General features: G+C 39.4%; 1 protein-coding gene across 4 annotated transcripts in view; it reads left to right on the top strand.

Moving 5' to 3' along the window:
- The window catches only part of CDH19 (cadherin 19), a 118,221-nt gene that overhangs the window by 99,099 nt on the left and 3,414 nt on the right, over positions 1-15,708 (top strand). For 2 of the 4 annotated variants that reach the window (XM_068147680.1, XM_068147678.1), the window contains exons 9-10: positions 1,339-1,460; positions 12,727-12,844. In XM_068147680.1, coding sequence (XP_068003781.1) covers positions 1,339-1,460; positions 12,727-12,844 — 240 coding nt within the window. Of the gene's footprint in view, positions 1-1,338; positions 1,461-4,004; positions 4,052-12,726; positions 12,845-15,708 lie in introns of those variants that run through there. The other 2 variants (XM_068147682.1, XM_068147681.1) reach the window with 2 other exon arrangements.

Below are 15,708 nucleotides of genomic sequence, written 5' to 3'. Positions count from 1 at the left end.
AATTGAGTATTTTTTCTCCTCTGGACAGAGACAACCCCACATTCTCATTTCCTTGGTTTTTTTCACTCTTTCTTTCATCAGATTAGAAACAAATTCAAATGTACAAGATAAAATCTGATTCAGAAAATTTTGCTCATGTAATATGATTTATTGTACCAGCCCTGTGTAAGTGCATGTGGAAGGAGAGTGTCTGCCCCTCTACAGATATCTCATCAAGGACCTTATTCAGTGCAACAGGAGTTAGTAAGAAAAAGAGGAAGTCATAAACAAAAATATACAGAGACATAAATCTGAGGGGCAAATGATAAGGGAGGGGATGATGAGAACCAAACCTGCTCATTGATGAGGGCATGGGAGAGTCTGAGAAATTTTATTCCTGTGAGGTTGTCATATCTGGGACCTTGTCAACTAATGAATCAAGGGAGAAAACAGAACCAAAATGTAGAGGTATAGACATAACAAAGCAAATATGGAGACAAGGACAAGAAGCAAGCCTCCAGAAACCATGAGGCAACAATTCCAGGTAGATAAGCCTGGATTTTTAAATGGATAAGATTGTAAAGCAGAGAGATTCCAGACCTGGAGGAGCATAGGAATCAATGCAGCTGTACAGACCTATGAGGGAGGGAAAAGGAAGGGGTAGACAGAAAGATATATAAAAGGGACTGGTCGTATGTAAAATGGGCCCAGTCAGTACATCATCTGGCTGAGCTCTGCTTCTGTTCATGTCAGTCTTATCATCTTATATCTTCTCATAAAATATTTTCTTAACTATGTTTCTGGGAAACATGGTCTAGTTGAAGATGTCCCTGCTCACTGCAGGGGGGTTGACTAGATGACCTTTAAAGGTGTCTTCCAACCCAAAGCATTCTATGATTCTCTGCATAATTTCACACATCATTGTATGCATATGTGTGCCACAGAGTCTAAGTACCAGCTACCAGTGAGACCTGAGTATGTGTAAATGAAAATTGCCTCCAGCTACTGGCACGATTGAGGGTCATGGAGAACAAATGTCTACATCTTCCCCAAACTGCATGTGTATCAGGTGTGTGTGTGTGCTGATTAGTAAACTTTAAACTGGACTCAACAGTGAGTAGGAGGTCATTGGGTCCAGACCAAGTATTAAGAGACTATTATACCAAGTATGGATTTTTTTATGTGTATGGACTAAAAAAGATTTATTACAGAATGTATCTGTAGACCTTAGTGGCTATTTTCTTCCCTTCAGACTATAAGTAAAATTTTCTAATGCTCACATCAGTATAAAATATGTAGTAGACTATAACTTTTGATTTCTACCTTTTTTTTGTTTGTTTTTTGTTTTTCTAACATTAGGAAATCCTGAAAAAATTTCAGAAGCAAATGTGTATATCCAAGTTCTGGATGTTAATGATCATGCACCAGAATTCCCTAAATATTATGAAACATTTGTTTGTGAAAATGCAGTTTCTGGAAAGGTAAGTGTGAAGGAGTAAGCTATCATTTTTCTCAGCACTATGAAGATTTAGTCTGAGGTGTTTCTATTTCTTGTAATATCAGTTATTATCATCAGTGCTTGTACAGACTGATGTGTATTGTTCCTTTAAAACAAAATGGATGCACCTATTTAGAATCATAGAATGGTCTGGGTTGGAAGGGACCTCTGAAGGTCATCTAGTCCAATGTCCCCTTGAAGTCAGCAGAGGCATCCTCAACTAGATCTGGTTGCCCACAACCTTTGTCTACCAAAAAAGTAATAAAGAAATATAGACAGAAACTTCTGGAAAAACAAACCAAACCAACAAACAAACAAGCAAAAACCAACCAACCAACCCAATCTCTGAAGAAACAAAAAAAACCCAAACCAATCACCAAAAAATCCCAAACCAAACCAACGTACCAACTAAAAAATGAAACAAAAAAAGCAACAACAAACCACCACCCCAAAACAAACAAACGAACAAACAAACCAACGCCAAAACCAAATAGCATAGACCAGGGATTTGATTCATGTTCATGTCACAGAAGTTTAAACTAGGCCTAGTATTCGCTGCAACAGCATGACACACTCTGGGAGAACCAGAACTAGACCAGACTCAAAACAGACCCATTGTGTTCTTATGTTAGGACTCATTTATTGTGTTCTGAATTAAAATGCTGTGCAGTTCAGTGGAAATCTGAAGAACTTTAAGTCACAGCCATTGCAACACCTTCTCTATCTGGCAGCTTGTGAGACTGTCCTATTAAACATCCTTCCCTGGAGATATTTGTTCATCTTTTTACTCCCCAGGCAAATATCAATCAGCTGCCCTAAAATCCCAGGGATACTGCTGACTCTCCATTTCTCTACACCCACTTTTCTCCACAGCCTTACTTTTGTGTGTGTGTGTGTGTATTTATTTTCTTTTTAATTGTGTTTTTTAATTATTTTATTTCACTTTTTCTTTTCCAACTGATCCTGTTCCACAGCATAAGCCCTAAGTTTGTTCAATAAGTGTGCTGCTGGACTCCACACAGGAGTCTTAAAGAAAATTGCCAAAAAACCCCAAGGATATTCAATGTTAAAACAAAATAAAAAAATTGCAAAAGATAAATAAATAGAAGTACAGACAGAAAAATCCTATTTTGTTCACCACTTTAAAGAATTCTTTGGACATACAAATTAAACCTTTGGGATGTTTGTGATGATTCCATGAAAACATTGTGTTACGTTTCGATTTCTGAATAGCAAAGCCTTACTTTTTACATCAGCTTTCTTTACTTGGACTTTGAGTAGTCTGCAGTTAAATGAAGCTTTCCTTGTAGCAAAAGTAATTTCTTTACGGTTTTTCACATCCATTTATGTATTTCTCTGTTGTCAGTTGGTTGGTTTGTTCTGCATTTGGTAGTTTTCCACTCTGCAAAAGCTACCCCCGCTTCAGAGCTACTTGGAGCAAGCCATTTCTTTTGGTCTTTGGGCAACTCATTGACAGATTAAAGTAAACACAATAAAGCAAACACCACTTTATGTTTCTTGACTTCAAGACACCATGAATTAAATATGGGAGCTTATATAAAGTGGATATTTGTAATCCATGTCTTGGATTTTCTTTCAATAAAAAAAAAATCCCACAAAAACTAGGTGATTCATTTCTCAAGGTTTTTGTCATTACAGATTTGCTTACTGATAAATAACATCTGTATTCCAGCCCATTAATGGCTACTTTTCGATAACAGTTTCAGTTTACATGTTTCGAGGACCACAGGAGAAATTGGTGCCATAAAGAAGGGTAATGATGTAAAAAAATAAATGTTTTGAATTGTTCCTGTTTAATATTCTGATACCTGAATGAGGATGTGGAGGTGCTGGAGCGTGTCCAGAGAAGGGCCACAAGGATGATCAGAGGGCTGGAGCACCTCTCCTATGAGGACAGACTGAAGGAGTTGGGGCTGTTCAGTCTGCAGAAGAGAAGGCTCCCAGGTGACCTCATTGTGGCCTTCCAGTATTTGAAGGGGGCCTACAGGAAGGCTGGGGAAGGACTTCTCAGGATCTCAGGTAGTGACAGGACTAGGGGGAATGGAATGAAGCTGGAGGTGGGGAGATTCAGGCTAGATGTGAGGGGGAGGTTCTTTCCCATGAGAGTGGTGAAACCCTGGAATGTGTTGCCCAGGGAGGTGGTCGAGGCCCCATCCCTGGAGGTGTTTAAGAGCAGGCTGGATGAGGCTCTGTCCAGCCTGATGTAGTGTGGGGTGTCCCTGCCCATGGCAGGGGGGTTGGAACTAGATGATCCTTGTGGTCCCTTCCAACCCTGAATGAAACTATGAAAACTATGAAACTATGAATACACAGGATTTTTTTTTACCTTTTTATAGAAAAGCAAAATGTTACTTTGGATTTGATTGATTGATTTTGTTGTTTTGTTTTTTTTTTTCAGTTGGTTTGTTTTAATTTTCATTGCTATAGATTTTTGAGACTCAAAAGCATCCTTAGGTTAGACTTTGAACGCTATGACACTAATCTTAAATAGTTTTCTCATTAACAGAACATCTTAAGAAGAGCAGCAGGAAATTGCTGCTAAAGTGCATAATTGTAAGTCAAAATTCATGGTATTTCATTCAATATTTATGATCTTAAATAGAATTGATAGCTAATATATCTCCTTCCATGACATTATGCTTGCTTGTTTAGTTGTGTTTTTCACTTCTTACTCAGAGAAAAGAAAAAACAAAAAAGACAAAAAGTGTAAAAATTACTTCAGAGCTGTTCTGGTTGTCCACTGAATAATACATTTCAGAAGAATCAGTTTAAGTAGCTGAAGGGCTTAATCAGGGTGCTACATACCCTTTTATCTTAGCCACATTTCTGCAATCAGTTCCAAACAGTTCAGGAATCTGCTGAGATTATGAGCTGAGATCAAAGTAAGTATAGATATTCCATAACACTTCTGTTTCTCACACAGAAATCTCTACCCATCTAGCTGGAAATGATATTCTGAGATGTTCTGTAGCTCTGGAACTTAGTTGCTTCCCTGTTCTCAGCTGAATTGTGTCCAGTTTGTGAAATACTCTATTTACAACCTCCACCTTATGGTGTTTGGGGGAATAGAAGGGAAAATTCTGCAGAGGGAAAGATACTGTCAAAAAAAATACCATTTTTTTTCGGTTTCTTTTTCTTGATGTCTTCTTGTTTTACAAGCAATGAAAGCAATGAAGAATCATGTGGCAAAGAAGCTGGTTTTTATAGCCTTGGAATATACTAGGCTATGTTAAATAATGTGAAGCATGTGATGAATTAAACTAATGGTTCTAATTATGCAAACTTAGAAGCGGTTGATGGTCACTCCAACCTAGAGCAGAACACTTGTTTTTAAGTTTTCTTTTCCAAAAAGATTATAAAAAAGTTGTTTGTCTGCTTTTGTTCAATGAGTGCTGACCTTCATGTTCCTGTATAGTGGTTTTGTGAGAGTTACAGACATATTTAGCTTAGCCTCTGACAGACATTCAAACAAAACCATTATATTTTTGTCTATGGAACTATAATTTGAAATTTGACAATAAAATTGGAAGTGAAGAAGATAGGTAGGTTTTGGTATCATTCTGTATCAATTCATCATATTTATTAGATGTTTTGAGTGGATTTTTCACTATCCATTTCGCATTATAGTGATGTACTCTGCCATAATCCAAGTCAGCTGTATACTAACCACAACTAAAGACTGTACACTGAAAACCCACGGTCACTGCACTACCAATAGTACATGCATTAGTTTCAAAAGTACTCAAAGATGAAAGCTGTTGTGCTGGAATATTGTGTCCAGTTCATGGCTCCCTAGTTCAAGAGGGAGAGAGATCTACTTGAGAGAGTCCAAGGGAGGGCTACAAGGGTGATTAAGGGACTGAAGCTCTATTTTATGAGGAAAGGCTGAGACACCCGGGGCTTTCTAGTCTGGAGAGGAGAAGACTGAGAGAGGATCTAATAAATGTCTATAAATATCTGAGGGCTGGGGGTCAGGAAGAAAGGGACAGCCTCTGCTCTCTTGTGCCCTGTGATAGGACAAAGGACTATGGTCATACGACATTACTAAACAATGAAGAAAGTCCTATTAGTTTCAAGACCTCTGCCAATTTGAACAAAACCCCAGTTCTGTACTCCCCAAACAGATGGGTGATTGGATCTCTCTCATGCCTTAAAACACAGCAGAGCTCCTACTGAAGGATGTTGGGTGAAAAACAAAATGGAAAAAAAAAAAAAAAAAAAAGCAGAAAGAAAAAAGGAAAAAGGAAAAAAAGAGAAAAAGATAAAATGAAAAAATGCAAAAAAAAAAAAAAAAAAGAAAAAAAAAGAAAGGGAAAGAAAAAAAAAAAAAACAAAAAAGGAAAAGAAAGAAGGGGGGGAAGAAAGGAAAACTGCAAATCTGTTCCTACTTCCTTCTGTCTTGCTATAGTTGGGTACAGGCACATGCACAGAGAACTTTAGATCATACATACAGAGTACTGTAATATCAAAACTAATAGTGCTGATGGTTGTTCAGATGGAGAGTCTATAACTTAAGCTGAATTTAGTGGAGAGAAATCCCTTAGAAGCAGAAAGGAATATAGCAGATAAGATTTCTTCTTCCTTCTGGACATCTTCAAAATTCTAATTCAGCAAGATGACTTGGGGTTGAGGAAATAATTTTTCAATTAATCTAATAATTTTTCAATTAATCTAGTGTGCCCAGGTGGCCAGGAGGGCCAATGGCATCCGGGCCTGCATTAAGAACAGTGTGGCCAGCAGGAGCAGGGAGGTCATTCTGCCCCTGTACACTGCACTGGTTAGGCCACACCTCGAGTCCTGTGTCCAGTTCTGGGCCCCTCAGTTTCGGAAGGATGTTGACTTGCTGGAACGAGTCCAGAGAAGGGAAACAAAGTTGGTGAGGGGCTTGGAGCACAAGCCCTATGAGGAGAGACTGAGGGAGCTGGGGCTGCTTAGCCTGGAGAAGAGGAGACTCAGGGGTGACCTTATTGCTCTCTACAACTACCTGAAGGGGGGTTGTAAACAGGCAGACGTTGGTCTCTTCTCCCAGGCAGCCAGCACCAGAACAAGAGGACACAGTCTCAGGCTGTGCCAGGGGAAGTTCAGGCTGGAGGTCAGGAGAAAGTTTTACACAGAGTGATTGCCCATTGGAATGGACTGCCCAGGGAGGTGGTGGAGTCACCGTCACTGGAGGTGTTCAGGAGGAGACTTGACAGGGTGCTTGGTTACATGGGTTAGTTGATTAGGTGGTGTTGGATGATAGGTTGGACACGATGATCTTGAAGGTCTCTTCCAACCTGGTCTATTCTATTCTATTCTATTCTATTCTATTCTATTCTATTCTATTCTATTCTATTCTATTCTATTCTATTCTATTCTATTCTATTCTATTCTATTCCTCCAGGCAGTCAACTACTCCATACTTCATAGCTTACTATTTGCAAGACAAATAAACGCTGAGATAAACATTCTACTAAGGACAGTTTACAGAAATTCCCTTCTATACAAAATAATAAATCAATGATAAATCAGAGGTATTACCATTATCTTAAACTCCCTCACAGATAATATTTAGTAGTTGAAAGCGCATATGAATCAGATGGATAGGGAAGCTGAGAACACCAACATACACCTTTTTGTGACCTTTGATCAAAAGAACTCCTCTTGTTCCCAGCACTGACCTCAGTTTTCTTGGGAAGAAACAGTAAATGAGGCCCACCAACCATGCACTTAAATCAGTTGTTCAATAAAAATCAGGTGAATTAATCTCAGTTTCAAAGAAATGAACATTTTCAAATGGGCTGCTGGATTATTGAAGCATCTAGATTAATGAGACTTGAAATAGGAAATTTTACAGCAATTAAATTTCAGTCGAGTCAATACAACAAGACTTATCACCTTGCAGAAGCAGCACACCATTCACTCTGTTTTCTTTGTTTGAACACAAAAATGTAGTGTTTTTTTAAAACCTTGACTCACAAACAGTAAGTGCAGTTTCTCAGTCAGTGATGCCAGTTTCCCTGGTGAAAAGCTACAATCTCCTAGGTCAGGAAAAAAAACTCAACCACACAAACAAACAAACCAAAAAACCCACACAAAAAAACCCTACCAAAAAACCCACCCCAGTTTCCTTCTCTCTGGGTGATTTTCCTTTAGAGTCAGCAGAATCAGAATTGCCTATTTCTATCTGAATATTTTATAGACTCATCTGGGTTTTGCTGAATCTGAAGAGAAGTGATGCAGTAAGAAATAAACAAGAAAGTTTTGCTCTGTCTTTATGTTCCAAGTATTCCCCTGCTTCTAGGGTGAATCCTTAAAGGCATGTGAATATGCCTAGAATAATCACAGGAGTCTTAGGTTTGTGTAGAAGAGCACAGTACAGATCAAAACAAGAGAAGGTGAGAGTTTTCTTTTTCAAGCTCAACACATACTCCTCAGAATTGTATTGATAGATAACATTTATACAGGCAAAATACATTCTATGTGTAAAGTAACAGAAGTTAATAATAAAGTAACAAAACACTATCCAGTTTGTGAGTGCAACAAATTGATGGTGGATTCTTACAAATATATTTTTCTTTAATACCCTGGTTAAATAATCAGAATGAAAAGTGGAAGTATAAAAATCACATGTATAATTAATGTGTTGGGGGTTGTTTTGGTTTGGTTTTCTTTTTTTTTTCTTTGTTGGTTGGTTGTTTTTTTTCTGTAATCAAGTGGGTAGGGAACTCTGGTGAGTAACTAAACTACTTAATAATTTTTAAAAAATGACATAACAAAACACACAAAAAAACCCACCTATAAAAATGGAAGGAAGAGAGGAAGGAAGGGAGGAAAAGAAAGAAAGAGAAAAAGAAAAGAAAAAGAGAAAGAAGAGAAAGAGAAAGAGAAAGAGAAAGAGAAAGAGAAAGAGGAGAAAGAGAAAGAGAAAGAGGAAAGAGAAAGAGGAAAGAGAAAGAAGAGAAAGAGAAAGAAGAGAAAGAGAAAGAGAAGGAGGAGGAGGAGGAGAGGAGGAAGAGGAGGAGGAGGAGGAAGAGGAAGAGGAAGAGGAAGAGGAAGAGGAAGAGGAAGAGGAAGAGAAGAGGAAGAGGAAGAGAAGAAAGAGAAAGAGGAGGAGAAAAAAGAGAAAGAGAAAGAGGAAAGAGAAAGAGAAAGAGAAAGAGAAAGAGAAAGAGAAAAGAGAAAGAGAAAGAAAGAGAAAGAGAAAGAGAAAGAGAAAGAGAAAGAGAAAGAAGAGAAAGAGAAAGGAGGAGGGAGGAGGAGGGAGGAGGAGAGGAAGAGGAAGAGGAAGAGGAAAGAGGAAGAGGAAGAGGGAAGAGGAAGAGGAAGAGGAAGAGGAAGAGGAAGAGGAAGAGGAAGAGGAAGAGGAAGAGGAAGAGGAGAAAGAGAAAGAGGAGAAGGAGAAAAAAGAGAAAGAGAAAGAGAGAGAGGAGGAGGAGAGGAGGAGGAGGAGGAGGAGGAGGAGGAAGAGGAAGAGGAAGAGGAAGAGGGAAGAGGAAGAGGAAGAGGAAAAGGAAGAGGAAGAGGAACAGGAAGAGGAAGAGGAAGAGGAGAAAGAGAAAGAGGAGAAGGAGAAAAAAGAGAAAGAGAAAGAGAAAGAGAAAGAGAGAAGAGGAGGAGGAGGAGGAGGAGGGAGGAGGAGGAGGGAGGAGGAGGAGGAGGAGGAGGAGAGGAGGAGGAGGAGGAAGAGGAAGAGGAAGAGGAAGAGGAAGAGGAAGAGGAAGAGGAAGAGGAAAGAGGAAGAGGAAGAGGAAGAGGAAGGAAGAGGAAGAGGAAGAGGAAGAGGAAGAGGAAGAGGAAGAGGAAGAGGAAGAGGAAGAGGAAGAGGAAGAGAAGGAGAAAGAGAAGGAGAGGGAGAAGGAGGAGAAAGAGAAGGAGAAGGAGAAGGAGAAGGAGAAGGAGAAGGAGAAGGAGAAGGAGAAGGAGAAGGAGAAGGAGAAGGAGAAGGAGAAGGAGAAGGAGAAGGAGAAGGAGAAAGGAGAAGGAGAAGGAGAAGGAGAAGGAGAAAGAGAAAGAGAAAGAGAAAGAGAAAGAGAAAGAGAAAGAGAAAGAGAAAGAGAAAGAGAAAGAGAAAGAGAAAGAGAAAGAGAGACAAACCCCCAAACCCTACATGCGGCTAAGCTGTTTTTGTAGGTAACTAACAACATTACTCTGCATATTCATTCTAGCTTGGTAGACCCTGAACTTGTACAGAGCAGACCCTGAATTGTACAGAGACAGATACATCATACAGAGCCTTTTCTCAGCTGTAACCATAGAGATTTTGCTACCAAATCATCAGTAGAGGCCAGCAGAGTTGGTTTTTTGTTTGTTTGTTTATTTATTTTTTTTTTCTTCAGATTTATAGCAAAATACTGTCAGGAAAATGTGACATTCTTAATGTTTCAGTCTGCATGCATAATTTTATTCTTTATTGCTGTTCATATTGAGCATATTCTGAAAACAATATTCCCTTATACTAATTAAATTTGTGATTTAATATCATGTAATATGAGGCACAAGTTAATGCTTTTCATTAATTTATTGACCTGCATGCCTATACCTTTGTTTACATCACCTTAGCTATGTAATTTGTTCTGACAAAAGGGAAAATATTTCCTCAAGAAACTTCATCTTTTTCACACTCTCACCAGGTATACCACTGAACAATCACTCCTCTCAGTGGCAACAAAAGAATCTTAAGGGTCCTCATTTTTCCATAAAGATTTGAAATAAATTCCACACATAAAATGGACAGACTGCTAAGATTATAAAGCTTCTGGGGTATAAGCCACACTTTTCACTCTGTTGTGATTATTTCATCAAACTTAGATTGCTTGAAAAGGAAAAAATGTGTGCTGAAGTCTTAGATCTTTGACTGAAAAATAGTTTAATCAGGCAAGAGTTTCCAAAGACCCATGTGGAAGGCTGTAGTCACTTCTGTTGACTTATTGCTTTACTTTTAAAGCATAGCTTGTAACATTCATATGCTTTCTGGTTTGGGCAAAGTGGAAGCAGCAAGATTCTTACATGCAAATATCTACAAGGCATGAAACGACTGATAAAATAGAGAGCAAGTTCAAATCAGACACTTTTAGAATAGAATAGAATAGAATAGAATAGAATAGAATAGAATAGAATAGAATAGAATAGAATAGAATAGAATAGAATAGAATAGAATAGACCAGACCAGACCAGGTTGGAAGAGACGTTCAAGATCATCGCGTCCAACCTACCATCCAACACCACCTAATCAACTAACCCATGCAACCAAGCACCCTGTCAAGTCTCCTCCTGAACACCTCCAGTGACGGTGACTCCACCACCTCCCTGGGCAGTCCATTCCAATGGGCAATCACTCTCTCTGTGTAAAACTTCCTCCTGACCTCCAGCCTGAACTTCCCCTGTCACAGCCTGAGACTGTGTCCTCTTGTTCTGGTGCTGGCTGCCTGGGAGAAGAGACCAACCTCTGCCTGTCTACAACCCCCCTTCAGGTAGTTGTAGAGAGCAATAAGGTCACCCCTGAGTCTCCTCCTCTCCAGGCTAAGCAGCCCCATCTCCCTCAGCCTCTCCTCATAGGGCTTGTGTTCCAAGCCCCTCACCAACTTCGTTGCCCTTCTCTGGACTCGTTCCAGCAAGTCGGTGAGCTATCGTCAGTGAGCTATCATCAATTAGCTTTCATCCTGGTCGGAGAGGTTACATACTTCCTAACATATGCTAGCACCCAAGTCATTAAATGTTTACTGATGAAATTCACAAATATGTGCCTCTTTTTTTTTTTTTTTTTTTTAGCAGAACTATTTCTAATCATGTTGACTACAGAGTTGTTTATTTACAGAGGTAAAAGATATTACTTTCAATCACAGCTGTTACTTTGACTTGCAATGACTGTGGGGCTTGATTTATTTGTAAATGAAAGCTATTCTCTTGAGAAAAAAAAAAAAAAAAAGTAGGACAGAAGTTTCATAATCAATCTGTTATCACAAAATCATAGAATTGTAGGGGCTGGATGGGACCTCAAGGATCATCTAGTTCCAACCCCCCCTGCCATGGGCAGGGACACCTCACACTACATCAGTTTGCTCAGAGACACATCCAGCATGGCCTCAAAAACTTCCAGGGATGGGACTTCTACCATCTCCCTGGATGACTTTTTTTAGCCTGGAGAAGAGGAGGCTCAGGGGTGACCTCATTGCTCTCTACAACTACCTGAAAGGTGGTTGTAGCCAGGAAGGGGTTGGTCTCTTTTCCCAGGCAACCAGCACCAGAACAAGGGGACACAGTCTCAAGCTGCTCCAGGGGAGGTTTAGACTCGAGGTGAGGAGGAAATTTTTCACTGAGCGAGACGTTCGTCATTGGAGGTTGCCCAGGGAGGTGGTTGAGTCATCGTCCCTGGAGGCGTTCAAGAGGGGATTGGACGTGGCACTTGGTGCCATGGTCTAGTCATGGGGTCTGTGTTGATAGGTTGGACTCGATGATCCTCGAGGTCCTTTCCAACCTAAGTTATACTGTGATACTGTGATACTGTGACTTATTCCAGGGTCTCACCAGCTTCATGGTGATGAACTTCTTCCTAACATCCAATCTGAATCTCCCCACTTCTAGTTTTGCTCCATTTTCCCTAGTCTTACCACTACCTGACATCATAAAAAAGCCCCTCACTAGCTTTCTTGTAGGCCCCCTTAAGAGGCTGGAAGGTCACAATAAAGTCTTCTCAGAGCCTTCTCCTCTCTAGACTGAACAACCAGAATCAACAATTCAGCGCATGAACTTGTCACTCTATCTCACTTACTAGAGCTACAATATACCTGTTGAATGATGTCAATGTGTATGTGTGTGTTGGAGGGGAGTGGGTTTTATATAGAGGGATTTGTTCAAATGTAGAATAATGTACTTTCCACCTTGGAAAAAAAAAAATAAAAGGACAAACCACTATATCTATGACTACTTTTCTCATTTATGGAAATTTCATTTGCCCCTTGTCTTTTGATCCAGAAAACCTTTTACATTTTCTCAAGATTTTTATATCGGTCTCTCTGAAACAGATGAAAACCCAGAGCAGAATGTTTGCAAAATATGTCTCAAAGAGACTGGTTGAGTACGGGAGGTATACATTTATTTGTGACTGCATGATATGCACTCAATATGTATTCACGGATCACATCTCTAGCATCAACAGTTTAACATGCTTTATATGTTCTTTTATTGTTTTAAAGGTCAAGCAAATACTTTTATTCTTCAATAATTCTGCTTTTCTGTATTTTCCCCAGCTCATTCAAAGCATCAGTGCGGTGGATAAAGATGACTCAACAGAAGGTCACCATTTTCACTTCTCATTGGCTCAGGAAGCCGCAAACAACTCAAGTTTCACTGTCAAAGATAATCAAGGTGGTGCTATTCATGTAGATCTTTAAGACCTTCCTAATAAATGATGCATACTTCTAGTGCTCCTCCCACCAGCAATTATATAAATATTTCCACTTAGATAGACATTGTGATAGGATGTGAATATGTCATCAGGTGCATTTCAAAACAACAATTTAGTTATAATAAACAGTTTCCTTTTCCTTTTCCTTTTTGTTTTTTTTTGGCAAGTAACATAAACAACACAAGACAGTTTTATTTCGAGGAAATAAAAAATGGTTAGAGGAAAAATGCACTACTATGACAAAACCCACTATTATTCACTAAAACATATTTTCTTACTGTAGGCTATGTTGGGAAAGGCCAACTTTCGTGTAAAAAATTATCTAATTGTCAAAGAAACAAGATAGCCTGAAACGGAATGTTGCTGTTATACAAGTCTGTTACATCATCATAGAATCATAGAATGGTCTGCACTGGAAGGGATCTCCAAAGGTCATCTAGTCCAACCACCCCACAGTCAGCAGGGACATCCTCAACTAGATCAGGTTGCTCAGAGCCCTGGTGAGCCTCACCTTGCATATCTCCAGGGAAGCAGCCGCAACCACCTCCCTGGGCAACTTGTTGTAGGGTTCCACTACCCACGTGGTAAAGAACTTGTTCCTAACATCCAATCTGAATCTGCTTTTCTCCAGCCTAAAGCCATTGCCCCTCACCCCATCAATGAAAGCCTTTGTGAACAGACTCTCCCCATGCTTCCTGTAGGCCCTCTTCAGGTACTGGAAGGCCACTATCAGGTCTCCCTGGAGGCTCCTCTTCTCCAGCTCCCTCAGCCTGCCCTTGTAGCAGAGGTGCTCCAACCCCTTGATCATTCTTGTAGCCCTCCTCTGGACCCTTTCCATCAGATCTGTGTCCTTCCTATATTGAGGGCTTCAGATGTGTACACAGTACTCCAGGTGAGGTCTCACCAGAGCATAGTAAAGTGGCTGTAAAATGATCATTTCAGCAAGATAAAAATTATAAGTGCTGATAAATACAAGTATAATCTTTTTTTCCTAATATGTTTTAAAGTGCATATGCTGATAAATGTTGACATAATATAATGCATTCCATATGTATTTTAATCTTATTCAGAACTAATGTTGATTGAGACTCTTGGAAAGAGTGATATAGAGAGATGTCAAACAAAACTGAACTAAGGTGAAGTGCAGTACCTGATGGAAGTACAGGGAGGATGACCACTTAGAGTCAGTCTGCTGAGACTACAAAAAGACTCAGCTAAAGCACACATTGCTCTTATTGACTTTTGCTAATTATTTAAATGTTCTGGCTAGGTGGATAAATCAATAGAAATAAGTTTTGGAAAGTTCAGACTGCTTTAAATGGCAAACTACCTCTCTCAATATTTCCAAAATTAATGTATTAATATGTGTTTCAACTCCCAGCTTCATTAACCTCTCACTCAGTGCCCGGAGAACATAGCTTATGACATTAAGTCCTAACTGTGTACAAGCCATGAGCCTTTCTCATCTTTGATTATCCTGCAGTAAGTCCAAGCAGAGCTGTGCACAAAGCAATAGATTCTGTTCCTTTTGGTGGCTAATGATGGGGAATAAAACCAACTCACCTTTTATAACATGTGAGGGTCAGTACTCAGGGGTTCACAGAATCACAGAATGGTAAAAATCAAAGAAAAATTATAATGAAGAGTTTCTAACACACTAAACCTGTAAAAAAATTAAAATATCTGTCTCTATATCAAATTCAGAATTATAAGAAACAGCATGAACAGGGTTAAGTCCACTGCTTTGCAGGGAATCACACAGAATGGTAGGCATTGTAGGGGACTTTTGGAGACCAGCTAGTACAATCTCTCTGCTAGAGCAAGTACACCTAGATCAGGTTGCACAAGATCACATCCAGGAGGGTTTTGAAATTCTCCAGAGGAGACTCCACAGCCTTCCTGGACAACCTGGTCCAACACTCCTTCACCCTCAAATTAAAGAAGTTCCTTATGTTTAAGTAGTTGGTAGAATTCAGGTAGTCCTAGGCAAAAGCAAATCTGGTGCATTTTATCTCAGAGTTATCTTCTGAATTCTGACAGAAACTGCAAGAGGCTAAATGTTGATGAATTAACCTCAGTAGACTGTTTGGATAGATATATCAGCCAGGCAATGGTAGAAGCACTATTTTTCATAGCAATTCACAATAAACAGTAATTCACCCTGCCATGATACAAAAATTCTGACATGTAAACATTTATAGAATCATAGATGTTTCTTCTTTCCATTATACACAGATTTAGAGAGGGCAGTTATTTTGTGTGCGCATGGCAAGGTAAGATTTGAATTAGGTGATATGCAGCAAGAACTGAACTTTAAGATGATTACTAGAAGTGATTTCTGAACTCTGGTAGTTAGGTACAAAGCAAAGGGAGAGCCGTTAGCAACTTTTCCCTAATTTAGATAGCAGGATATGAGCCATTGCTTTCTTTATTGTTTTTGAATCAGTGAAAGAAATAAAAGATTATTTTAGTGGGCTTTTTCTTCACTTTTTTTCTTCTCTCCCTTGCCACCTGCTTTCTCTGTGTGCTGCCAGATACACTTTTGAAGCCTTTTGATTGGTAAACTGTCTGTATTTCATTGGTGAACTGCTGGATTGATAGCAGCTGGTTACATGGAACTGTTTTATAAACCAATTAGTTAGGCTGAGCAGGTGTCAGACACAGAACACAGTGGGGGGATTTTTAGCTCTGAGCATTAAAAAGAGAACTCCTATGTCAAATTTTATTATGTCTCCTGGAATATACATTTAAAACCCCCCAATTATTCATAATTGACACACAAAAAAAAACCCCACCACCACTTTTTAATTTCTATGGTATGTGG

Source organism: Melanerpes formicivorus, unplaced genomic scaffold, assembly GCF_026170545.1.
Source record: "Melanerpes formicivorus ecotype bairdi unplaced genomic scaffold, bMelFor1.0.p_v2 SCAF_15, whole genome shotgun sequence".
Classification (NCBI taxonomy): Eukaryota; Metazoa; Chordata; class Aves; order Piciformes; family Picidae; genus Melanerpes; species Melanerpes formicivorus.
The sequence above is the reverse complement of the archived record's forward strand: the minus strand, read 5'-3'. Positions and strand labels throughout refer to the sequence as shown.